Genomic DNA, 26,910 nt, shown 5'->3' with positions numbered 1-26,910 from the left:
CTTATTCTTAATATGTTTATCACTGGTGTCTAAGGAAGGCTATTGATTCTTGTTTGTTTTGTTTCCTGACACTTTGCTGAAAGTGTTTATCAGCTCTAGGAGTTTTTGGTGGAATCTTTAGGGTCTCTTCATCATGTACAAATAAAGAGACTTCCTTTTCTGTTTGCATACCTTTTATTTCCTTCTGTTTTCTTATTGCTGGAGCTAAGACTTCAAGCACTCTATTGAAGAAGAATGGCAGGAATGGACATCCTTGTCCTGTTACTGATCTTAGTGTGATCATGATGCTGGCTGTGGGCTTGTATGTTTTGAGATGTTCCTTCCATCCTTGGTCTTTCCAGGGCGTTCTATCATGAAGAGATGTGCATTTTGTCAAAGGTCTTCTCTGTATCTATTAAGATGATGTAATTTTTCTCTTTGAGTCCATTTATGTGATGAATTAAATTTATCTATTTACGCCAGGTGCTGTGGTACATGCCTTTAATTCCAGCATTTTGGAGGCAAGAGGCAAGTGGATCTCTGTGAGTTCAAGGCCAGTTTGGTTTACATAATGAGTTCCAGGCCAGCTGGGGCTACAGGGAGACCCTGTCTCAAAGGAGGCCAAAAAAAAAATTATTGATTTACAAATGTTGAACCATTCCTGAATCTGTCATGAAGCCAAGCTGATCATGAGAATATTTTTTAATGTGATCTTAAATTTGGTTTAATAGTATTTTGTTAAGAATTTTTGCATCTATGCATTGATCTATAATTATTTTGTTGTGTCTTCATCTGGTTTTGGTATCAGCAAATACTGGCTTCACACACATAAAAATAGTTGGGAAGTGTTTCTTTTCTATTTAACAGAATAATTTGAGAAGCAATGGCTTTAGTTCTTTAAGGGTCTGTAGAATTCTGCCATGACTCCATCTGGACCCGAGGTTTTCTTTCTGTTGTGTTGCTGTTGCTGCTTCTTAAGATCAGAGAGTTTTTAATTATTGCTTTGATCTCATTGCTTGTTATAGATTCCTTTAAGTTTATCTCATCTTGGCTTAATTTTGGTAGGCATATGCAGCTAGAAACTCCTCTATTTCTTTTAGATTTTTTCCAATTTACTGCAATATAGGTTTTAAAAATATATCATGATTTTCTGCATGTCATTGGTATCTGCTCTAATGTCTTTTTTTTTCATCCCTAATTTCCTTAATATGGGTGTTATCTCATTTTCTTTTGGTTAATTTGGGTAAAGATTTGTCAGTCTTGTTTATTTGTTCAAAATTAACTAATTTCATTGATACTTTTTATTTATTTTTCATTTCTATTTCATTAATTTCTGCCCTGATTTTAATTTTTTTTTCTTTTTGAGACAGGGTCTCTCTGTAGTGTAGCTCCAGCTGTCCTGAACTCGCTATGTAGACCAGGCTGGCCTCAAACTCACAAAGATCTGCCTGCCTCTACCTCCCAAGTGCTGGGATTAAAGGCGTGCACCACCATGCCTGGCTGATTTTAATTATTTTTATGAATTCCTTTTGGGTTTGGTTTGTTTTTGTTTCTCTAAGGCCCTAAGGGGCATTATTATTTATTTGAGATTGCTTTGATTCTGTAATGTATGCACTTAATGCCATAAACTTTCCTTTTAGGATTGTCTTCATTGTATGCTACAGATTTGGTATGTTGTGTCTTCATTTTCATATAAATTCCAGGAATTAAAAAAATTTCCTTCTTGATTTTGTCACTGACTCATCATTCAAGTGCTGTTTATGCTCCACAAATTTGCATTATTTTCTGCAGCTTCTTTACTTGTGAATTTTAGCTTTATTCCATTGTGACAAGAAATTATTTCAATTTTCCTAAATTTGTTGTAACTTGATTTGTGTCCCAATTTATGATTTAGAGAATGTTCCATTGTCTGCTGACAACAATGTATGTGCTGCAGTGTTTGGGTGGAATGTTCTGCTAGGTTCATGTGATCTATGGTGTTAAACTCAATGTTCCTCAGTTTATGGTTTGTCTGGATGATCTGTCCACTTATGAGCATGGGCCATTGAAGTTACCCACTCCTACTGTGTTGGGGCATCAGTTTACAGCTATGATGGCTGGGGAGAATTTCAGTGAACAGTTGTCACCAAGAATCCCTTTGAGGTAGAAATTCACTTGTGGTGTGGCTTTTGTAGGATATTAGATAAGATAGAGAAGGCAGTTGGTTGGGCTGGAGTGGTCATCACAGCACTGAGCACCAACTCATGCTGGGGAGAAAAGTTCATTGGTGTGATGAGCAAGTGTCTGTCAGTGTATCATTATAGGAGTAGGTTGGCTGGGTGGTGCAACAGTCCTAGTCCCTCTGTTTGTTAATCTGCCACTCATTCAGACATGGTTTCTACCCAATAGATAGTATTTATTGCTAATAATAAAGTTCAAGTTTTGAAGCCAAAATTAGAATTTTAGACCCATATCCTACCTTGATTAAGTTTGATAGTGCCCCAATAAAGACTTCTCTGATGAGGTCAGTGGTGATACTAATAAATCTGACTTATTGATATTCTATGCTGTATTACTTTTCTCATTGTTATGATAAAACACCTGACAACTTAAGGAAGGAAAGGCTTATTCTGGTTCAGTCTGAGGGTACAGCCCATCATGGTGGGGAAGGCATAGTGGCAAGAGAGTGAGGCAGCTGGTCACATTGCATTCATAGTGAAGAAGCAGAGAGATGAATTAACAGTGTCCCACTTACTTTCTCCTTTTTATTCATTTCAGGATCTAAGCCCACTGGATCAGGCCACCCACAGGGTGGGTCTTCCCTCTTCAGTTAAAACTTTCTGGAAACACCCTCATAGACACAAACAGAAGTGTTTTCCATAGTGATTTCCAAACACAGCCAAGTTGACAAGATTAAACATTACATATAACAAAGTAAGTGAACATTTGCAAGAGCTGTACATAACAGTGGAGCAACATTTTCCAATGTCCAATTCATGATGATACAAAATCATGCATTTGAGTAAATGTAAGTGAAGATCTATTCAACATGTAGGATGGACCAATGAGCATCAACGTAGCAGATAGAAAGTTTATTGGTATGGCTTTAGATTTCATAGAACAAATGACCTTTAAGAAACTACTTCTTTGTGTAGAGAATAAGAGGCTGCACAGTGATTATCAAACTTGTATCAAACTTCTGTCTTCAAAGCTCAGGGATCATTATGGTAGAGGTGGTGGAGATATTGTAAGAGCCAGAGGTAGCAGAGAACTGCAAGAAAAGTTTTCCAAACAGTTGGGAAATTACTCATATGAATTCACAGCAATGGTGACAGCATGCACAAGTGCCATGTAAGCTCAAACCAAATTCCAGTATAGACATGGGGAAGTAGGTAAGACACCCTAATCCTACCTGAGGAACTAGCTGGGAAAGGGAGAATCAGTCTCATTTAAGGATGAGACTCTTGGTAGGTTAACTAGGTTCCAGTAGATGGATCTACACCAACGAGTAGATAGAAATTGGGCAGGGGGTAGTAAGGGGAGGTACAGATAGCAGACGGAATCTAAGTACGATAAAAATATATTGTATGGAATTGGCAAAATTCAATAAAAAAGGGGGAAAAAAGAAAAACACACTTTTATTCATTTTAAGTTACTTTCAACATCTGACGTTGGACATTCAATGCACTGTATCTGCTACTGGAATCTTGTTGTAAATAACTTAAAAAAAAGAAACTACTGTTAGGCATAGTGGTGCATGCCTTTAATCCCAGCACTCAGGAGGCAGAGGCAGGTGGATCTCTGTGAGTTCAAGGCCAGCCTGGTCTACATACTGAGCTCCAGGCCAGCTGGGGCTACAGGGAGACCCTGTCTCAGAAAGACATTAAATAAATAAACAAAGAAACAAACAAATAACAGGAAAGAGAAATTAAGCACACAAATTCAATGAAGCAAGCATGAGAGGAGAGAGACAAAGGAGTCCCAGATGAGTGAAAAAAGGACAGCAAAAAATTTTAATTGCTCCCTCCCTCCCTCCTTCCCTCCCTCCTCCCTCCCTCTCTCCCTCCCTCCCTCCCTCCTTCCGTGTGTGTATCTCATGGCATTTGTGTGGAGGTCAAAGGAAAACTTTCAAGAGTCAGTTCTTTCCTTCCACCATGTGGGTTCTAGGGATCAAAATTCAGGTTGTCAGACATAGCAAGTACCCTTAACCCATTGTCATCTGGCCAACCCTGTTTATATAATCAAACTATAAATATTAAAAAAACAGTATTGCTCTGAAGAGTTCAGAAGATGTGAGGATACTGCTGTAGTCTATTAAGTCTGATATTAAGGTGTAAAACTTAATGCTTGGAAGAACATTTTTTTTTAAAGTATGTTGACAGCAGTTAACACTAATTGGACTCAGTGGGTTACAAAAAAAAAGGGGAGTGAACATGAGGTGGGAAGGGGATGTATTAGACATACTGCGGGGGGGGGAGTGGGACAGGGGAGTTGAGGGTATGTATGATTAAGATATATTGTATACATAATATGAAATTGCCAAAGAATAAATAAAAGAGGGTTGGAGAAATGATTCAGTGGTTAGGAACGCTTGCTATTCTTGCAGAGGACCTGGGTTCAGTTCCCAGAACCTACATGGTGGCTAATAACTATTTGTAGCTCCAGTTCAAGAGGATCCTATGCCCTCTTCTGCCTCTGTGGGCACTGTGTACACATGGTGCTTTTACATATATGCAGGCAAAACACTCATACACATAAAACACAAATAAATAAATTTTTTAAAAGGAATAAGTAAAAGATGTTCTTAAAAAGTATGTTAACATGTGATATGTTTATATGTTATTTAAATTTTTTTTCTAAAATTTTAAGTTTTAATTTCCACCATAGGAAATATTGAAGACAAGCATAAAAGTCCTGGAGTCTTCAGCAAATTTAAGAGCATAAAAACTTAGAACCAAGCCAGATGTGGTGGCACATGCCTTTAGTCCCAGCACTCAGGAGGCAAAGGCAGGTGGATCTCTGTGAGTTCAAGGCCAGCCTGGTTTACATAGGCTAGCTGGGGCTTCATCTCTGCAGTGTTTTTTTTTTTTAAATTTTCCCCCGACTTTTAGAGACAGGGTTTCTCTGTAGCTCCAGCTGACTTGGAATTCGCGATAGCCGACTCAGATCTCTATGAGATAGAATGCCTCTGCGTCCCAAGGGCTGGGATCAAAGGTGTGCGCCACTATATCCAGCTAGAACCACAATTCTAAAGCAATTTATCTGTATGTATTTGCTTGAAATTCATTAGGGTCCGCATACACAATTAAGATATATGTTAATTTGTAGATGTTAGTTAAATAGAGATTCACTTAATCTAAAAACATCTAGACAGACTCTCATACAGCCCAAGCTGGCCTCGAACTGGCTATGTAGCTATGACCTTACCACTACTGGGATTTCAGGCGAGGGTCACTGCAATCCATGCATGCAGTACTCAAGATGGAACACAGGACCTTCTGCATGTTAGGCACGCAACACACACTACATATTCAGCTACATCCCAGGGATTACAAGCATGTGCCACCACGCCTGTGATAATCTTACTCAAACGTCTTCTTAAAATGTCTACATTCAGAGTTTCAAAACAATCTCTGAACCAGTTTTATCTTCTTCGGTAAATTTTTCATTTATCCTTCGTCAAGCGTCAATCTGTATGTATGCACATGTACACACACATATATCATAAATACAGATACAGACATACATTTCACAATGTCATACTACATTCTTTATTCGTCACTGAGCTTTTCACACTTTTCTTGTCCTTTCAAGTCACTCATAGCTCTGTTAGTAACAGGAATTCTAACACAACCCTAGAGCATGCATTTTCCTTTCTTTGGCCCACTAACAAAATTTGGCTGCCCTCATTTAAACAAGCTGTTCCTGATACCTGGGCAGGAATTCAATTCCAAAAGGAGAAAGGCTCCCTAGACCACGTGACACCGCCTAGGGTGAACACGGAACGTTGCCCTCACCTCAACGCTTCTTCCCGCTTCCAACATGGCAGTCCGACATCCTCGTACCGCAACTATAGGTGTTCTTGAGTGTAGAAACCACGCTGGGGTACATTTGGGGCTCTTTTAGCGAGGTGTGGCCGCGGGAAAGTCCTAGCAGGGCAGCTCGGACGGCAGCTGGGCTCCCGCCGGTCAGAATCAGAGAGGACCGGAAGTTCCGTGTCTTTGCTGTCCGGGGAAGCCGTTAGGCACGCACACCGGAAGTGGTCCATCGGCTGGAGTGAGGCAGTGTCCGCGGTGTGAGCGTTCCTCAGGCAGCGGAGCCATGGAGCCGGGGACTGCTGAACTTTACGACCAGGCCCTGCTGGGTATCCTGCAGCACGTGGGCAATGTCCAGGACTTTCTCCGCGCGCTCTTCGGTTTCCTCTACCGCAAGACAGACTTCTACCGCCTGCTGCGCCACCCTTCGGACCGCATGGGCTTCCCGCCCGGAGCTGCGCAGGCCCTGGTGCTGCAGGTGAGGCGGGGACCCGCGGGCCTTTGGCGTCCTGCGGGTCGTCGTCCCAACCACGCTCTCGGGCGCCCGACGTGTTCCTGGCCGGCATCTTGAGGGCTCGCGAATCCAGCTCCCAGCCCCCCAGATTTTTCTGTTGTCCCCTGGGATCGCAACAGTGATCCTGTGCGAAAGGCCAGACGTTATCTGAGCGCAGATCGGATGTCAGGGCTCGGTTTTGTGCGGCTAGTCCCTAGGTGTTGGAGGTATTGGAAGCAGCCAGCCTGTTAGGGAGAGCCTCTCGGCGCGCAGCGGGCATGCTTGGCCCCGTGCTGCGGGTTGCTAGGTTGTATTCAAACCGTGCAGACTGGAGGAAAGGAAAGACATTCACAGCAGCAGAAACTTGGTTATCAGAACTACCAGACTCTGGAGGTGGCAGGAATGACGGGTGTTGTTGGGTTGGGTGTGGCCACTTGTCAGAGGTACCTTACTAAGTCCAACACAATCGAACGCAATATGATTACATTTGGACTTAAATCTATACATCGAAGGTTAAATTTATTGTGTTTGAAGCCCAATTAATACTGAAGTTGGCTGGGCACCTTTTTGTTTTGTTTTTGTTTCTTCAGACAAGGTCTGACTGGGTAACCATGGTCTGCCTGGAATTCAGCATTGTAGACCAAGTTATCTTCGAACTTGTGATCTTCCAGCCTCTGCCTCTCCGGTGCTGGGATTGCTGGGATTACAAGTGTGTGTCATCACAACTGGCTGACTGGGCAGTTTTGAATGTAGTAATAAGCAAACATTCACTAAATATATTTTACATTCACAGTTGCTGTAGGCTCTAGTATTGTGGGTATTTAAATTGTCTGTCTACTCAGGACACTTCTATAAGAGAAAAAGCCACAGAAGGTGGTAGAGAACTCTGCAAGTTCTCTGTATGGTAGAACTGTTTGAAAGGAGAGGAATAGAAAGGATGGATAATAAATTGAGGAAGTTCTGTAGGAGAGGTGAGACTTTGGATGAGATTGGAAGTACTCAGTGGAGCATGAAGCGAGTCTGTAGGAATCTGAGATGTTATCTAGCACCTATGAAGTGCTTCATGTTACCTTCTGAAGTCTTACTCCATGCTGTGGGATTATGGGATGTTATTTTCCTCAGTGCCTACAGGAGGAAACCAAAGGTTAGCATTGCTCTAGTAAATATCAACAAAGTGATAGGTGGGGAGTGGGGTGGTGTTCCACTCAAGTTCCATTTCAGAACTGAAGTCTTCTCATCCTTGCTCAGTGGCCCAAGTGCCATTTGAGTAGTTGGTGAGTGTGGCTAAAATGAGACTTTATGTTACTTTAATGAAATCTTGCCACTTTGTCTTCTGCAAAACAGGTAAGGTTAAATTTTACATATCAGTTTAATAAGGTTAAATATTGTGACAAGAACCTTGGCTAGTTCTTCATGAAACTGGAACTCACAGCTTCATTTTCTGATTATAAATCTTTTCTGTCATAGTGGTCTTTCCATAGTAGGGTGAGAACTTTTGTTTTGATTGTAGAAAGATTTGGAGGCCAAAGGAACATTTCCTGAGAGTCTAGTATGTGCCAGTAGCCGGTATTTGACATTCTGGTATAATCTTATTTTCCCCTTAACCCAGTTTGAGAGCTTAGTCCTTGTTTCATTGATACACTGACAAAGATAATGCATTTATTTATCTGGTAACTTCCATAAAACACCCCTTAAAGCTTAAGACACCCTGAGGTGTCTGTTTAAGATTTGGTGAGCAGTCTATTGAAGTGGGTGGAGGTAGGGAGCAGGAACAAAGGAAGGGGAAGGATGAATCAAAAGGATCCAAGGTTTCAGATTTGGGTGACTGGAACACTGACAGTATTAACTGTACTGTCACTTGGATTTAGGTGGGAAAAGTTTAGACAAGTTGAATTTGAGATTGCAGACAGAAGTTATGGCCGTAGGCTATTGGAATCATTGAACTGGACCTTGCAGGAGATGGAGGAACTGGTGAGGTCTGAGGGAAAGAAAAGAGCTCAAAGTAGAGGACACCTTGGGGGAAGTCACAGTGAAGGGCAATTTACTGAAACCAAGAGCAATCTCTAGCACAGGGTTAAGAGGCTTTTTGTTTGTTTTTTATTTTCTCACCCCCCCCCCAAGAGCTTCTCAACCATCAGCATTGACCAAGAAACTTTTTTTTTTTTTGGTCTTTTTGAGATGGGGTTGCTCAGTAGCCCCAGCTGGCCTGGAACTCACTGTGTAGACCAGGCTGGCCTGGAACTCACAGAGATCCACCTGCCTCTGCCTCTGGAGTGCTGGGATTAAAGGCATGTGGCACCATGCCTTGCTTGACCTAGAAACTTTTAAAAGTATGTATTTCTTGAATATTTTTTGGCGATGGGGACTCTCTAGCCTGGAACTATGTGGAACTAGACCACACTGGCCTCAAACTCAAAGAGATCCATCTGCCTATCAAGTGCTGGAATTAAAGGTGTGTGCCACCATACTCAGCTCTTGAATATTTTTGTTGGGTAGATCATAATGAGTCTTGGGGACCTGCTATTATTATTATTATTAAACGGAAGACCTTTTGGCAAGAGACTTATAAGGTGATTTCAGTATTGACAAGGGTTTTACTATGGAGTGTGATATTAAAGTCAAGTCAAATAGAGTGACTTGGTAACACAAAGCATTCTGTCATCCTTATTCATCTGCTTTTCTGCTCCTGATTCATTGAACCTAAGATTCCTTCCTGTGGCTCTCTCACTCACAGTGGGATCTCTGGGGTATCTTTGAATGTAGGCAGTGAGGGTTCTGATGTATTCTTCTGGAACTTGAGAGCTTTCACCTGATATTTTGGGAAGTGGACTGTTGGTGTAGTTGGTTGGTTTAACGTATCATGCATTTTTCCTTCTAAAGGATTACAGTAGGAATGAAGTATGTGAAAATTTTGTTCTGTTCTAGTATAAGAATGTTTTAAGGGGGCTGGAGAGATGGCTCAGTGTTTAAGAGCACTGACTACTCTTGCTAGAGGACCCGGGTTCGAGTCCCAGCACCCACAGGGCAGCTACGAACCATCCTTAACTCCAGTTCCAGGGGAATCTGACGCCTTCTTCTGAACTCTGCAGCATTGCACAACACTGGTGCACTCACACACATGCAGGCAATACACTCGTATACATAAAAATAATAAAACATTAAAAAGAATGTTTTAAGAAAAAAATAGTTTAGTTGGACATGTCATTTATTACAGCTGCTAACTTCATGTTTATCCTAGAATTCAGTGTGAGAAACAGTGCTATTGAAAATCTACTAGGAGAATTAGGAAGACAGCTGTATTTTGGTCCTCTTATAACTTCTCTCTAGACAGCCAGGAAAGCTTATTGAAGGTCATAGACATCTATTCCAATCCAGGAATCCGTGACTCTGGGATGAGTGCTGAGAACACATGGCAGCTGGGAGCTCTTGGGTGACTTGAGAGGACTGGGTGGTACAGATTGGGAGGTCAAAGAGGTTGAGTATGCTGAGCAGCAAAGGCCTTAGGAAGGATGAGGACCATCAGGCCTTGGTATTGGGCAGTCCTGTGTTAGAAGTCTTAGGTTATGGAAGACAGTACTTATTGTTTTGTTTTTGGAGTTAAGATGAAGATCCACAGTGTTGGAGGTAGAATGGTTTTGAGGACAAATCACTTGAAGACTTGTTAGCATGGGTGTTGGAGAGAAGCAAGTAAATTTTTCAGGTTATCTGCAGAGTAGAAATGACTCTAGGTTTCAGTTTTAAGTTTTGATTTTTTTTTTATGTGTATGAGTGTTTTGCCTGTATGTATACAAGTACAATCATGTTGTGCAGTGCTCACAGAGGCCAGAAGAGGGGTGTTGGATCCCTCGGAACTAGAGTTACAGGTGTTTTTTAACTACCACGTGGGTGCTGGGAACCAACCCTGGGTCCTCTGCAAGAACAGCCAGTGCTCTTAACTGCTGAGCCATCTCTCCAGACCCTAGGCTTCAGTTTTTAACCTTTTAGAATTTTATTTTCTTCTGGCTACATTGTGTTTCACTATTTGTTTTGTCCTATATAATTTTTCACTCTCTCCTTTCACTGACAGGATTATGGGCAAATTTGGAATGTTGATGGTCTTCTCTGCAAGAATTTTTTTTTTCTTTCCTTTTTTTTTGGGGGGGGTTCTTTTTGAGACAGGGTTTCCCTGTAGCCCCAGCTGTCCTGGAACTCACAGAGATCCACCTGCCTCTGCCTCCCGAGTGTTAGGATTAAAGGCGTGTGCCACCATGCCCGGCTTTTTGTGGTCCTTTTGAGACATGGTCACTCTGTAGCTCCAGCTGGCCTGGAACTTACCATGTAGACCATTCTGGCAGAGATCCTCCTACCTCTGCCTCCCCAGTACTGGGATTAAAGGCATGTACCACCACACCTGGCTTTTTGTGAGAATTTTGAGTGTTCTTAGAAACATGTAGTACAGTTAGTATGCTAGCACCTGTCTTTTGTTGTCTTCTCTGCAGTGCACAGGCTGGGTTAATAAATGCCTGCTGTGTTCTAGCTCTTTGGAGTTGGTGATTCCCACCCATTTCCCAGGTTAGTCCCTTAAGTCATTTTGCCCTCTACCTAGTTAGTGTAGAAGTTCTTTAAAGAAAAAAATTATTTATTTTTATTTTATGTGTATGAGTATTTTGCCTGCACGTATGTCAGTGTACCTGTGTTGCGCAGTGCCCATGGAGGCCAGAAGTAGGTGTTGGAGTTCCTGGAACTGGAGTTACAGACAGTTGTTAGCTGCCACATGGGTGCTAGGAACTGAACCCAAGTCCTCTGCAAGGCAGCCAGTGCTCTTAACCGCTGAGCCATCTCTCCAGCCTTTGTTCAGAGGTTCTTGTTCTTGCTGTTTCTTTATGACCCTACCTTCAGTGGCCCCATGGAAAATGCACCTCTTCTTTAAGGTCCAGTTGAGATCCTGATCTTCCTCTGCAGATTTCTTTCCACAGAAACCTACATTATAGTCTATTATAGTCTGTGACAAGGCATTGAGGGTGTTATAATACCCCTCTTGAGCCAGAGTTCTAGCACTATGAGGCTGTACTTTTCTTTTACTCTATAGTGCTGAGGATTGAACACATGTCTTGCTCATGATTAAGCAAGCACTCCACCATGGACCTACATCCCCAGCCTTTTAACTGAACCTTTTAAATTAATCAATTAATTAATCTGTTTATTTGTTATTTCTGCGGGAGGGTCTTACTACATAGCCTTGGCTGGCCTGGAACTTGCTACATTGACCAGGCTGACCTTGAACTCACAGAGATTCGCTTGCTTCTGCTTCCCGAGTGCTTGGTATTAAAGGCATGTGCCACCATGCCCAGCTAACAGAACCTTTATAAACAATTATTTATTTATTTATTTTGGGGGCTGGAGAGATGGCTCAGCAGTTAAGAACACTGACTACTTTTGCAGAGGAGCCAGGTTCAATTCCCAGCACCCACATGGCAGCTACGAACCATCCTTAACTCCAGTTCTGAGGGAATCTGAAATCCTCTTCTGACCTCTGTGGCATTGCACGACACGGAGTGCCCTCGCTTACATGCAGGCAATACACTCATACACATAAGATAAAAATAAAATATTTTTAAATTTTTATTTTTATTTTTATTTTATGTGTATGAGTGTTATGCCTGCATGTATGTAAGTGCACGTGTGTTGTGCAGTGCCCTCGTGGGACAGAAGAGGGTGCCGGAACTTCTGGAATTGGAGTTAACAGATGGTTGTTAGCCACCATGTGAGTGGTGGGATTCAAACTATGGTCTTCTGCAAAAACAGCCAGTTCTCTGAACTGCTGAGCCATCTCTCTAGTCCTAACTGAACCTTTTTCTTTTAAATTAAAAAAAATATTTATTTTATTATTATTTTTTTTATGTGTATGAATCACTCATGGAGATCAGAAGAGGGCATCAGATTCCCTGGAACTGGTCTAGGGGACAGTTGTTAGCCGCCATGTGGGTGCTGGGAATCTAACCTGGTTCCTCTGCAAGAGCAGTCAGTGCTCTTAACCGCTGAGCTATCTCTCCAGCCCCTTATTATTTTTGTTTTATGTGTATGCATGTATTGCCTGCATGTAGGTAAGTGCACCTGTGCTGTGTGTGCAGTGCCCATGGAAGTCAGAAGAGGCTGTCGGATCCCCTGGGACTGGAGTTATGGACAATTGTTAGCTGCCATGTGGGTGCTGCAAGAACAACCAATGTTCTTAACAGTTGAGCCATCTTTCCAACCCCCTAACTGAACCTTGTTAATAGAGAGGTCCCAGCACCTTCATGGATGTGACTGTGTCCCAGAAAAGGTTAAGGGTTTGTTCACATGGTCTTGGGCAATGCTAGATTAGAAGTCTTGAGTGATGGGAGAGAGTTCTTACTGTTTTACTTTTTGGAGTTTCTATCTCTTGCATAATATAAGCATAGAATGGGTGTTTGTGGAATTGGGTGCCCATACCTCCCCTCAGCCTTCACTGTACAAAGGGTAGCAGTAGTCTGGTAAGTATCAGTGTATTTTATGGATTGAAGTTCAGTTACAGTCTCATCTTTAATTTTTGAGTCAGAATTGTTGGAACCTCATAAATTCATAGTACAAGGACAGTGTGTTTGTGTTATTTGCATTATGAGCAAGATTGAGGCCAGTAAAAGTAATGACAACTAAGCCTGCTAACCTTACATCTTGTGGTATATAAATATATTAGCTTTGGCTTGTTTTTGATTTTATTAATTTTGGAACCTTCCTAAGAAACAATAGTTTCCTATCAGCTTTTGATGAAGTTGTAATACATTTTTCTTTGCCTTACTACTGTTTAATTCTGTACCTAGTAGATTTTGCTGTGTGTCTATACAATGTATGGTCTAATACTGGGCAGATGAACTGATTATTGGATTGTTTGATTTTTAGGTCTTTAAAACATTTGATCACATGGCTCGCCAGGATGATGAGAAAAGAAGGAAGGAACTTGAAGAGAAAATCAAAAGAAAGGAGGAAGAGGCCAAGGCTATGGCAGCTACTGCAGCCGAGAAGGAAGCGGTCCCAGTCCCAGTTCAGGAAGTAGAGATAGATGCTACTGCAGAACTGAGTGGGCTTGGGGATGGAGAAAAGGTGGATCCCCCAGGCCCTCAGAACACTGAGCATAAAGTGGCCCGTGGCTTGGAGGAGGCCAAAGCTCCAGGAACAGTTAGCAGTGCTGCTGAAAGCCCTAAGGAGCCACCCAAGCTCCCCAGGTAAGAATTTCTTCTTGGCAGCTTCCTTCTTTCTCTGTTGGTAATTAAGTTTTCTTAGGATTGGTTTTAGCTTTGTATGGTTTGTAAAATACCAGTGCTTTTTTGGTGGGAAGGTATTTAAACTACAGGAATTTATTTTCTAATAGTTCTGAAGGCTGGAAATCCAAGATCAAAATATTGTCTGGTGTTTGTTCTAAGGCCTGTATTATAGGCTTGAGAACATCTATCTTATGGTGTCTTCATATGGTCTGTCCTCTGTGCTTGTCTGTGCTCTAATCTAGTTTCAACCAGCATCTCAAACACAGTATGCCAGACTGCCCTCCATCCAACTGGCTCAAGGTCCTTCTTTAGGAACTCACTTGTGAATTCCCTTACCTCACAGGACTTGCAGTCGGCTAAAATGTAGTTATTTATCTACTTATTTACTTACATATTTAGTATGTGTGCATATGTGTATATGCATTTGCCATGACACACGTGTTGGAGGTCAGAGGCCAACTTGTGGGAGTTGATTCTCTCCTTCCACCATGTGAGTTCCAAAGATCAAACTCAGGTTGTCAGGCCAGGTGGCAGGTACCTTTATCTGTTGAACCATCTTGTTGCCCCCTAAAACGTTATTTTGATAGGGTCTGAATCATTCATAGAACAAAAGTTGACTTGTTTGAAAAATTTCTGGGAAAATAATTTTTATTTCTGTCACAAAACTTTGTAAATTAGAACCCGACTTCTCTTGAGAGATGCAGTCGCTGTGTACATCCTCATTTAGGAACAAACCTTTCTCCAGCAGCTAAGTTCTCTTCAGCTGCCTAGCCTTTGCTCTATAGTGCTATTGCCCCAGCTCCAGACCCATTGCCACTTCTTTTTTTTGGTCTTTTTGAGACAGGGTCTCCCTGTAGCCGCAGCTGGCCTGGAACTCACTGTGTAGACCAGAGATCCACCTGGCTCTGCCTCCTAAGTGCTGGGACTAAAGGCATGTGCCACCACGCCCAGCTCTATCGGGACTTCTTTATCACAGCATTTATTTAGTGCTCTCTGTTGGCAAACTGCATTAACAGTTCTTTGCATATGTGGGAACTCATTTAACTTTAGTCTTCTTCCTTTTCCTCCCTTTAAGGTAAAGTTGTTTTTGTTTTTGTTTTGTTTTTTGGTATTTTTGAGACAGGGTTTCCCTGTAGCCCCAGCTGGCCTGGAACTTGCTATGTAGACCAAGCTAGCCTGAACTCACAGAGATTCGCCAAAGTTGTTTATAGTTATGCAGCCAGTTGAGGGCCAGAGCCTGAATTAGGGAACTTGTTGCTTTCCCAAAGACTTTGCTTTACCTGAGCATAGGCTAGGCATCTTGATTTTTTATTGTCAGTATTGGGCATTTAGCCTAGGACCGCACACATGCTAGACATGTGCTCCACCACTGAGCTACACCCTCAACCCTTTATTTTTTATGTTCTTCCTTCTTCAGGAACACTGCTGAAGTGTATGATCCCCAAAAGTACGATGTATACCTGAAGAGCAGTTTAACATAGGGGTCTAGATTCACATCCCGGCCCCACCACTTCTTAAGCATTCTACTGGGTATGCAATATAACTTCTCTGTGATCTTTACAAAACCCATCTTGTACAGTCAGGTAACTAATCAGTGGCAGAGCATGAGTATAAACAGGTTTCCCTATGTCAAACCTTGTGCTGTCCTTATTATATTCACTTTTCAGGAACTGTTTCCCAAGTGTACTAAGTGAGTCACATAACCCTGCAGTCTGAGAGGTGGTACCTCCTTGTGTGTGAATTGTGGCAGTGTCTATGGAACAACTGTGATCCTACCGGCTTGCTGTGTTTATAGGAACATCTACTCTTTCCTCTTTGATAGGTCTGCTGCTTTTACCTCCAACTTCTGTTCTTTTCTTCCGACTCCCTGCACTCTAAATCTGTTTTCTGAGAGCATTTATTTGAGTTTAGTTTCTGCTGAAGCAAAGTAGACAACTTGGAATGCTCTACAAAATACTGACTAGGCAAAAATAAATTTCGTAAAGATTGAATAGGGCAAGAGTGCAGTCTAGCTAAGCAATGGAGTTCAGAGAAAGCAGTTGTTGAATGGGTGAACCAAATTGATGGAGAAAGAAAGCAGGTCTTAAATACGGAATTCTGAAAGAAAAAACTGTGATAAGGGTTTGGAGTCCCAAAAGTTGAGGAGTAGGGTACAGGAGGATGTTTTGATGTGACTTTTAGAAGGTTGTTTTTAGGCGTTAAGCTATTTTTTTTTTTTTTTTTTTTAAAGATGTGCCTTCAGTACTGGGGCTAGTTTATCCTAACATAATCTTTTGGGGGCTAGTTCTTGAATATTGTAGAATGTACCTATTCAGCAAGGTCTTCTTGTAGGTGTGGTGGCTAATGCCTGTAATCCCAATATTTAGGAATAGAGACAGGAAGATCATTGCAAGTTAAAGTCTAGCTTAGAATACATAGAAAATACCAGGCCATCCTAGTCTACAAAGAGAGTACCAGGCCAATCTAGGCAGAGAACCTATCTCAAAATCAAAACAAACAAAACCCCACAATGTCAGTGGAGTGCAACAAAGCATGATTTGCCTGTATGCTTATAAAGTCATCTTAAAGATTGCTAGTATGGATATTGTGATAGGTTTATGTGTCAGTCTGGTAGGACTGAAGTCTCTAGTTACTCAAATACTTGGGCCAGGGTTGCTACAAAGGAATTTATAGATGTGGATAGGGTCTGTAATAAGCCAACTTTAAGCAGGGGAGATTGTCCTAGGAGATGTAAGTGGGCCTGATCAATCAGCTACAACTTTGCTAAAGCAGAAGAAATTTCTTCTTTGGACAGCATCTGCGTTCAGTTCCTGGAGGAGTTTACAGTGGCCTACCTTGTAGATTTTGGACTGGCATAGCCATCCCACATAGTTATGAAAATTTTGTGTTTTTTAAAATGTGTCCTTTTATATTTAGACTGTGTTTTCTGTGTGTGTGTGTGTGTGTGTGTGTGTGTGTGTGTGTGTGTGTGTTGGTGCACATGTGCCAGGGCACATGTGTGAAAGTCAGAAGACAAGTCATTCTCCCCTTCCACCATGTAGGTTCCAGGGATCAAACTCAGATCCCCAGGCTTGGTGGAATTGCCTGTACCTACTGGAGCCATCTCACTGACCTGCATGTAAATCTTTTCAGTATCTGTTGCTGGCTTTATTTTTCTAGTTGATCTGTTAATAGATACAGATATTTTCATGGTATAATTAATGTGAGAGAAAGGATTTATACTTTGTTGTTTAATGCCAAATTTGAAAAGCATGTAAAATTACATATACAGAAAGGAAAGCCTACAAATTATATCATTGATAGTGGTTATCACAGAGGGGTAGAATTAAGACTGTTTTAATTTTGTGTATGCATGTGTTTATGTGTATGCACATGCATGTGGAGGTCATCAGAAGACAGCCTTGATGTTGTTCTTCAGGTATCTTCAAGGTTTTTTGTTTGTTTTGTTTGCTTTTTGAGACAGGGTCTCACTGTGTAGCCCCAGCTGGCCTGGAACTCACCATGTAGACCAGACTGGCCTTGATCTCTCAAAGATCTGCCTCCCAAGTGCTGGAATTAAAGTTGTGTACCACCATGCCTAGTCATCTTCCAGTTTTTGTTTGAGACCAGGGTCTCTCATTAGCCTGGAACTTTGCCCAGTAGGCTATACTAGGTGGCTGGTGAACTTTCAGGGGTCCACTTATCTCTGCCTCCCAGGACTAGAATTACAAGTCTATGCCACCACTCCCCTCCCTCCCTCCCTCCCTTCTTCTTTCTTTTTTTTGTTTGTTTATGTGTATGAGTGTATCACCTGCATATATGTAAGTGCAACTATGTTGTGCAATGCCTGTGGAGGTCAGAAGAGGGCGTTGGAATTAGAGCTACAGGTGGTTGTTAGTTGCCACGTGGTACTGGGAATTGAACCTCGGTCCTCTGTAAGAACAGCCAGTACTCTTAACTACTGAGCCATTTCCCCAGAACCACTTTTTCTTTTTTTAACTAGGGTTCTGGGTTCAAACTCAGTTCTTCACACCTGTGAGGCAAGCACTTTACCAACTGAGCCATCTCCTCAGCCCCTCATTTTTTTATCTCATTATTTTTTTATATAATGAGCATATTTTGTTTTACTACTTTTTGTATTATTTCTTTTCTTTTAAGTATTTTATTTTTATTATTTTTATTTTATGTGTATGAGTGTATTGCCTGCATGTATGTGAGTACAGCGGTGTTGTGCAGTGCCGCGGAGGTGTGAAGGGGGCTTTGCATTCCCCTGGAATTGGAATTAAGGACAGTTCGTAGCCTCCATATGGGTGCTGGAAATCAAACTCAGGTCCTCTGCAAGAGCAGTCAGTGCTCTTAACTGCTGAGCCATCTCTCCAGCCCCTGTATTATAATTTCTAAAAAAACGTTTAAAGGATATTTATTTTTGATTTGAGTAATAGACTAGAATAAAGCCTTATTGTCTTATAGTGACTCTACTTTTTAATTCTTTTTCTTTTTTTGGTCTTTTTAAGACAGGGTCTCAAATCCAGCTGGCCTGGATTTGCTATGGAGACCAGGCTGGCCTTGAACTCAGAGATCCGCCTGCTTTTGCCTCCCAAGTGCTGGGACTAAAGGCATGCACCACCACACCTGGCTCCTGTACTTTTCGTAAGTTTAGAGTGAAGACTTGGATATGTTTCAGGAAACCAGTGTTGTTACATGCCTTTATTCTGGTCAGCTTATACTCCTACTATAAGAATCCTGATAGTTCAATACCTAGAACTGCAGCATTAGCCTTCAGTTACTGGTTTCCCATGAAATAAGTTGTGAGTCGAGGTACTAGTCTATAGCTGCATATCTGAAATGGAATGCAAGGGCTGTCCTTTTCCTTATTCCACCTGGAGCTGGACCCCACTTTCCTCTACCAGTGTCCATGGGAGTCGTGTAGATTTGCCATTTGCCAGTTGAAAAATCAAAGGAGTTATTCTTCAGATGACCACACCTAAGTATCTCCCCTTCCGGGTTCTCTGTTCAAACTCAGTTACTTAGAACCTGAGACCTCAATTGCTGATTTCTTATTTTGTTTTTAGCAGGTAGCAAAGGTTGTCTTTGAGCTTGCTGTGTAGCCCAGGATGACCTCAAACTCCTGATCCTCCTTACACTTCCCAAGTGCTGGGATTACAGGTGTATGGTACCATGTCTGTTATGATTGCTATTTCTGATGACCTGTGTTAGACACATACTTGCTGCTAGTTCTGTCCAGCATTGGCAGATAACTGTCTTTTGTCTTCAGTAAAGTTCCATGACATGCTTATTTAACATAAATTTGACTTAAGTGCTGGGGGGAGAGGGGAAGGACAGGTGTCCTAATTTGCTTCTCTGTTGCTTCTATAAAACACTAACCAAAAGCAACTTGGGGGAGGAAAGGGTTTGTTTGGGTTATAGGTTACAGTCCATCATCAAGAGAAGCAAAGGCAGGATCCTGGAGACAGAAACCATGGAAGAGGGCTGCTTACTGGCTTGCCCTCATGTTTACTCACAGCTACCTTTCTTTCTTTATTATTTTTAAAAATTTCTATTTATTATTATTTTTATTTTATGAGAGTATATTGCCTGTATGTGTGTAAATGTACCCATGTTGTGTGGTACCAGCAGAGATCAAAAGAAGGTGTCAGATCCCCTGGAACTGGAGTTACAGATGGTTGTTACCTACCTTGTGGGTGTTGGCACCTGAACCTGGGTCCTCTGCAAGAGCAGCCAGTGCTCTTAACCACTGAGCCATCTCTTCAGCCCCACAGCTACCTTTCTTATGTAGTCCAAGTGTGTGCCCAGGGATGGCTCTGCCACAATGGGTTGGGCCCTCCTGTATCAGTTAGCAATCAAGAAAAATTCTCACAGACATACCCATAGACCTAGCTGATGGAGATAATTCCTTACTTGATAATCCTTCTTCCCAGGTATTTCTAGGTTGTGTCAAGTTGAGAAAAACTCACTAACATAACAAAATAATAACTATTGTAGTTATAGTTTACATATGATGGGTGTTAGCTGCCATGTGGGTACTGGGAACTGAACCCGGGTCTTTTGTACAAACAGCAAGGGCTCTTAACTGCTAAGCCATTTTTCTATCCTCTACATATGCATTTTTATCATGTTATTCATAGTGTTTTTGTATTTTTTATTTATACTTCATCATAGCTAAGAGGCTGAGAAGCAATTACTCTGTCTTGTTGAAATATAGTTTACATAACAATACACTGTATTCTTTTGGAATATAGTTTATAGCCTTTGTCAAATCATCACAGCCATGATAGAGAGATTTGCATCAGCTCCATACTGCACTGTGTCTCTTTGTTCCCATCCTCAGGCCCTATAGCCTTGGGCTGTGCTCTGCCCCAAAGTTTTTAAAATACAGATTTTAAATTTTTTTACATTTATTTAATTTGTGTGTTCATGCGCTTGTGCCATCGCGTGTGTGCATAGGTCAGGGAACAACTTTCCGGAGTCAGTTCTTACATCATGTGGGTTCTGGTATTGAACTCAGATCATCAGGTTTAGTGGCAAGTGCTTTTGCCTATGGGCTATCTCAATATCACTAATTTTCTTTTTTTTCAGTTGAGACAGGGTCTCTGGCCTGGAACTCACTATGTAGGCCTGACTGGCCTCAATCTCACAGAGATCTGCTTGTTTCTGCTTCTCAAGTGCTGGGATTAAAGGTGGACACCACCACACCCAGCAAATTTCTTTTTAAAAGATTATTTGTATTTATTAATTTTTGTGGGGGGCAGGGAATGGTGGTAGTGTGGTGGTGGTGCAAGGGTCTCACTATGTAGCCCTGATTGGCCTGGAACTTGCTATGTAGATCAGGCTGGCCTTGAATTCACAGAGCTCCACCTACCTCTGCCTCTTTGCCTTTCTACCTCTCTCTCTTCCTCTCTCTCTACTTCTCTCTCTGCCTTTCTCTCTGCTTGCTGGGATTAAAGGCATGCACTACCACGCCCCATCAAAAAATTAATAAATTAATTTTTAAATTTTGCTGTTGTTTTGTTTTGCTTTTTTTTTTTCCTCTTTGAAACAGGGTCTCCCTATGGTCCCAGGCACAACTCATTATGTAGACCAGGCTAGCCTTGATTTCACAGAGATCCACGTGCTTCTGCCAAGTGCTGGGATTAAAGGCGTGCACCACCACACCTGGCTTGTTTTTGCTTTTGAGACAGGGTTTTTGGTGTGTAGTCAAGGCTGGCCTCAAACTTGTATGATTGGTCCTCCTGCCTTCACCTCTAGGATGATAGGAGTGCGCCATCATGCCTGGCTACAGTGTACATTTTTACTTACATATGTAGATGGTTTTAAATTTTTATGCATATGCATGTATTGCCTGCATGTAGGTAAGTGCACCCGTGTTATGCAATGCCGGTGGAGGACAGAAGAAGCTGTTGGATCCCCTGGAACTGGAGTTACCGACATTTGTTAGCTGCCCTGTGGGTGCTGGGATTTGAACCCGGGTCTTCTGCAAGAAGAGCCAGTGTTCTTAACCGCTGAGCCATCTCTCCAGCCCTAAAAATTTTTAAAAATTTATTATTTTTAATTTTTGTGTATGTGTGTATTGCCTGCATGTATGTAAGTGTCATGCAATGCCCTCAGAAGACAGAAGAGGCCATCTGATCCCCTGGAGTTGTGGACAGTTGCCAGTTGCCATGTGGGTGCTGGGATTCAAACCTGTGTCTTCTGCAAGAACAGCCAGTGTTCTTAACCACTGAGCCATCTCTCCAGCCCTGTAGATGGTTTTTAAAAAAAATTTTTTTTTTTTAGCCGAGTGTGGTGGCACACACCTTTAATCCCAGCACTTGGGAGGCAGAGGCAGGAGGATCTCTGTGACTTCGAGGCCAGTCTGGTCGACATAGTGAGTTCCAGGTCAGCTAGGGCTACAGGGAGACCCTGTCTCAAAAGGACAAGAAAAAAAAAATCTTGTTTTTATTTTACATGCATGAATGTATTGCTTACATGTGTGTAAGTGCACCCTTGTCATGCAATGCCTGCAGAGGTCAGAAGAGGGCGTCGGATCCCTTGGGATTGGAGTTACGGATGATTGTTAAGACACAGTGTGGATGCTGGGACTTGAACCTGGGTTCTCTCTAAGAGGAGTCAGTGTGCTCTTAACCGCTGAGCCATCTCTCCAACTCTGATGTAGATGATTTTACACATAAGCCACATGCATTTTTGTGGATGCCTTAAGCAGATTTTGAAGGAAATATTAATTTTACATATTTTTGCCATCACTGTGATTTCAGTATCTTCCTTCAGTGGTTTGAATAAGAATGTCCCCCATAGGCTCCAAGTATTTAAACACTTTGTCCTCATTTGGTGGTGCTGTTTTTGGAAGTTTGGGCAATGTAGCCTTGCTGGAGGAAGCATGTCACTGGGGATGGGCTTTAGCCTTCTCCATTTCCAGTTTTAGCCTTTCAACTTCCTGTGTCTTGTTGAAGATAGGAATGCTCAGCTTTCTGCTCTAGCCACCTCTGCCACCATGCCTCCTCACTATGATGGGCTCTTATCCCTCTGAAACTGTAAACCCGGTAATAAACCCTTCTCTAAGTTGCCTTGGTCATGGTGTTTATCACAACAGCAGAGAAGTAACTCATACACTCCCCTCCTGGTAAGCTACAATTGCCCTGAATTAATTGTTCTTGCCCAATTGTCGCTGCTGGGTTATAGCAAGTGAAGATCAGAAATACCCCAGAGCTAACCCTAGCATTGTGGCACATGTGTGTAGTTCTAGCTACCTGAGAGACTGTGGTGGAAAGAAAGACTGCCTGAGCTTGTAGTCAGCTTTGGCAACAGAGTGGGACCCTATTTAAAGAGAGAGAAAAAAGAAAAGGAAAAAGAAATGTCATAGCTCTTGAAACACCCACTCATATTCCTCAGAGGGGAACATTTGGGTACACAGAAAATTTCCTGATTTTGCAAGATTGTAAGAACTTCGTAGTTTTGAGAGTTGTCCATAGTAACTTAAAAAAAAAAAAAAAAAGATGCATTACAGTGTCCTTATTGTACTTAACCAGTGACCAATGCCTGTGGACATGGCTAGTGGGGTGGAAAAGTTAACACACAGTTTGTAACCTCTCATCCTAGCCATAATTGGGCATTGTCGAGAGCTGCTGGTTGGGGTTCACTTCTTAGATTCCATCACAGTTGGCAGAAGTTCATTCCTTCTGCCTAGCTGTCATATTTCCTGTAGTTGAGGCGCTTAACCTGCAGGTGTTGCTACAGGCAGTGGAAAAGCTGCAGTTGGTGGTGCCAGGGTGCTAATGAAAGTATCTCAAAAGGATGTGCTGGTGCTTCTCTCTTCCTTATATAAATCATGAACAGAATTCTTTTGTTTGTTTTGTTGTGTTGTGGTGTTGTTTTGAGATGGGTTATCCCTGTAGTTCCAGTTGGCCTAGACCTCACTAGGTAGACCACGCTGGCCTTGAATTCACAGACAAACGACAACAAAAACAACCCCCTCCCCCCCAAAAAACACCCCAACAAAACAAAGTCAGTTATCACCTGGAAACAGTTATCCTGAGTGCTATGACCAAGTATCTTTTGGCTCTTCAAAGAGGGATTGCATGCTGTTGTTGAATAGGCATTTTCTGAGCCTGTACCTAATCCAGCCCTTCTTCCTGCCCTGTACGGGGAAGTGGAACAGTGGCAGTGTGAGAAGAGGGCATTATGGAAGTACATGGTATATGAACTGCTCACATAGTTGAATACCACTTATACTTTTGTGGTACAAAAGTACTTTTGTGATGCAAAAGTACTTTTGTGATTGATACCACTTGTACTTTTTCATACTTTTGGCAGTTTGTCCTTTGTGCCCAGCTGTTAGAGGGACCTAGGTGCTTCTTGGGAATGGAGTATGTCTGTTAAACATCCAAGAAGGTTAGTTCTACCAATCTGGTACTTTTTTTTTGTCTTTTTTGAGACAGGCCCCTGGAGCTTAGCTGACCTAGGAGGGCAAGGAGTGAAAACTGTCCTTTATGTCCCTCTGACCAAATTAGTATAGGCCTCAAAATATGGCTGTTAAACATCCAAGAAGGTTAATTCCACCAGTCTGTACTTTTAATTACCATGTGCCATGTAGATAAACCTTGGGCAAAGACCAAACATTTTCAGATAAATCTTGCCTAGACAGATATATTCTTTGATCGTCAGTATAATTTGTCAGTTGGACTAATATGGTTCCCTCTGGTTTTTAAAACTAGCTAGGCATTATTTATTTCTCACATTGTCTAACCCTTCTACCATGGTTTCCCCATTTAAGGTGCCCCCATTTTTCCCATTTCTCCCTTAATAATACCCTTCTCCTATGATCCCCCCTCTTTTGTGCTCCTTCTTTCCCTTTATCCCCTAGGTTCCTTGTATAATCTTCCCTCCCTCTTCCCTCCTCCCTTTAAAATAATCCCATTTTTATCCATATCTCCCTTATTAAGGCCTGTTTCCTACTGTTCTTCTCTTTAAGATTCTTTTCCTTTACCTTTCTGATTCCTCCCCCAGCTGTCTTGGAACTCACTATGTAGACCAGGCTGGCCTTGAACTTACAATCTGCCTGCCTCTGCCTCCCAAGTGCTGGGATTAAACGTGTGCGCCATCACGCCCGGCCTGAAGAGGTTTTCTGATAGTACAACAGTGCCTGGCTTTATATAGTGCTGGAATCAAACCTAGGTCATGTGTGTGCTAGGTAAGTGCTCTACCAACTAGGCCTTTTAAGCTTTTTAAAAATATATTATTTTTATTTTATGTTTATGAGTGTTATGCCTACATGTAACAAAACAAACAAACAAACAAAAAAACAGAGTCTGTAGCACCTAGGCTGGTCTCAAACTCACTATTCTGGTTTGAACTCCTCCTGGTCCTTTTGTTTCCACCTCCCAAGTGCTGAGATTATAGCCATATTGCTACCATGCCTGGCTGACCTCTCTTCTTGCTGAGTTCTAATGTGGTAGCGAGACCAAGGAACTCCTTGGGACTTCTTTTATAAGTTTACTAACCTTAATTAATAAGAGCTCAATTCTCATGACCTAGTCATCTTCCAAAGGGCCCCACCTCCAGTATCTTCACCTTGAGGAGTAGAACTTCATAGAAAATTTGGGGGAAACAGTAACACAGACCCACCTATTATGATATCTGTCCTTCTTGGTGTTCTTCAGGTAGGCCGTCAGAACAAGTCCTGTGCCTCGGGACTGGGGCTTTTCTGTGCGCAGTCACTGCCTGAGAAAGTTGAGTTCTTGGGTTTGCTTTACACAGGTTCTTCCTTTGCCAGTTTAGACTTTCCTCAGGTTCCCATTATAGGAGGTCTTAGGGAAAGTCATGGTGACATAATCAGAATACCTACTCTGGGTCCATCCTGTTGGCTGTGGTGAGGGTTGAATGAAGTGAATACTTAACACCTGCTGAGCATAATTCCTCATAGGGTGATCACTCAGGTGCTAGCTATTATTGCTGCTGTTATTTGTCCTAAAAAGGAAAAAAAAAAAAAAAAAACCTTTTGTTTTTCTTTTTGATGATACTCTATACAATTTGGAAAACAGACAAATGTGTAAACGAATAAAATCTTCCCTGGCCTGATGGTATACAACTTTAATCCTAGCACTTAGGAGGCAGAGACAGATGGATCTCTGTGAGCTCAAGGCCAGGCTGGTCTACATAGGGGGTTTTAGGCCAGCCAGGGCTATATAGTGAGACCCTGATTCAAGAAGAAAATCTCACTACCCCCCTACTAAATTTTTGGGATATTGTCTACAGTGTTCCCTATGTATATAAATTAAACACATGTGCAAATCTATATATTTATAAGCTTTTTTGACATGTCTTTGTTGCTGAACAGTATATTCTGAGAATTTCCTGCATCCTTTTTGCATTTTTGAATTCCTGCCATACACTGAGTGCCGTGTGCTTCGAATGGCTCTTGTTCTTGGATAAGGGTGTATGCATAGTGCATGCCGAGAGAGAACAGGGAGTAGAAAGCAGTAGAGGGATGTCTTCTTTGCCCTCAAGATTCAGCACTCCATGGACTCCCACCTGGGGGTGGAACCTCAGTCTTCCTGATCTAGTCATTGCTGCTGTTCCATTTTTGCTGCTTTCTTAAGCTCGAAGGAAGAAGGAAGCTCGGACATTAGGGGCCTACCCGGGAATTGATTGAAGTTACAAATCTGGAAAGTCTGATATAGGTTACTCACTTGCTTATTTATTTACTAATTTATTTTTGAGATAAGATCTTGTTATCTAGCCCAGGTTGGCCTCAAACTTGGGGTTCTCCTATGTCAGTTCTCACAGTGATAGGATTGTAGGTATAATGAATGCCTGGTGTATTTTTATTTTTTATTTAGCAGTTCTTTTTATTTTGCAGTAAGGCTTAACAGCCTTTGTTTTTAGAAAGCAGTTACTTATATTTCTTGGGGCTTCAAATCTACCTTTTCTTCCTCACTGGGCTGAACATGAATTTATTTCCTTTGCTTTGTGAAGAAAAAGCAACTGTGACCAGTCTACCTCAGAGACACTTTAAAGCTAAGATAGTAGACTGGGGATGTAGCTCAGTTGATGGAGTGATTGTCTGGCATACACAAAGTTCTGGGTTTGATCCCCAGTACCACTTAAACCAGGTATTGTGGCACATATTGTAATCCTAGCAGTTGGGGTGTGGAGACAGGAGGATCCCGAGTTCATGTTCATCCTGTCAAGTTTGAGGCCAATCTGGGCCAGATAACTAGATCCTATCTCAAAATCTTGTCTAAAGAAAAAAAAGCTAAGATTTTCCATTTCTATTTGAATTGTTCTATAGTTACGCTATTTTTTTTTACATTAAAGACATGATATATGCCGGGTGTGGTGGTGCACGCCTTTAATCCCAGCACTCGGGAGGCAGAGGCAGGCGGATCTCTGTGAGTTCAAGGCCAGCGTGGTCTACATAGTGAGTTCCAGGACAGCTGGAGCTACAGGGGGACCCTGTCTCAAAAAGACCAAAAAAAAAAAAAAAAAAAGAAAAAAGACATGATATATGTAACTTGTAAAACTTTTTAAATGTAGAATTTGAAGTAGAAACTACCTAAAAGATTCCTTATATACTTATGGTCTGAACTTTATCCCATCGTGTGCTATTTCAAAGCAAATTCTGTCTCATAATATTTCATCTTAATGTTTTCAGCAAGTGTTTAAATTTTCA

At 41.9% G+C, this 26,910-nt stretch overlaps 1 protein-coding gene and 1 long non-coding RNA gene across 2 annotated transcripts in view; one reads left to right on the top strand and one right to left on the bottom strand.

Moving 5' to 3' along the window:
• Window positions 1–2,709: 2,709 nt before the first annotated feature.
• On the bottom strand, window positions 2,710–6,170 carry LOC115070562. Its single transcript, XR_003849721.1, has 2 exons — window positions 5,976–6,170; window positions 2,710–3,229 (listed from the first exon to the last, which is right to left on the bottom strand). It is a non-coding gene; the product is annotated as an uncharacterized LOC115070562 (long non-coding RNA).
• A 28-nt stretch (window positions 6,171–6,198) lies between these two features.
• Nudcd3 (NudC domain containing 3) overlaps window positions 6,199–26,910 on the top strand; it is a 104,301-nt gene continuing 83,589 nt past the window's right edge. Inside the window, exons 1-2 of the mRNA XM_008834081.3 lie at window positions 6,199–6,471; window positions 13,384–13,706. Of these exons, the coding sequence (XP_008832303.1) occupies window positions 6,280–6,471; window positions 13,384–13,706 (515 nt within the window). The 5' untranslated portion in view covers window positions 6,199–6,279. The remainder of the gene's footprint in view (window positions 6,472–13,383; window positions 13,707–26,910) is intronic.

Source organism: Nannospalax galili, unplaced genomic scaffold, assembly GCF_000622305.1.
Source record: "Nannospalax galili isolate Female #2095 unplaced genomic scaffold, S.galili_v1.0 scaffold996, whole genome shotgun sequence".
Lineage (NCBI taxonomy): Eukaryota > Metazoa > Chordata > Mammalia > Rodentia > Spalacidae > Nannospalax > Nannospalax galili.
Note: the sequence above shows the minus strand (reverse complement) of the source record. Positions and strands in the feature narration are given on the sequence as shown.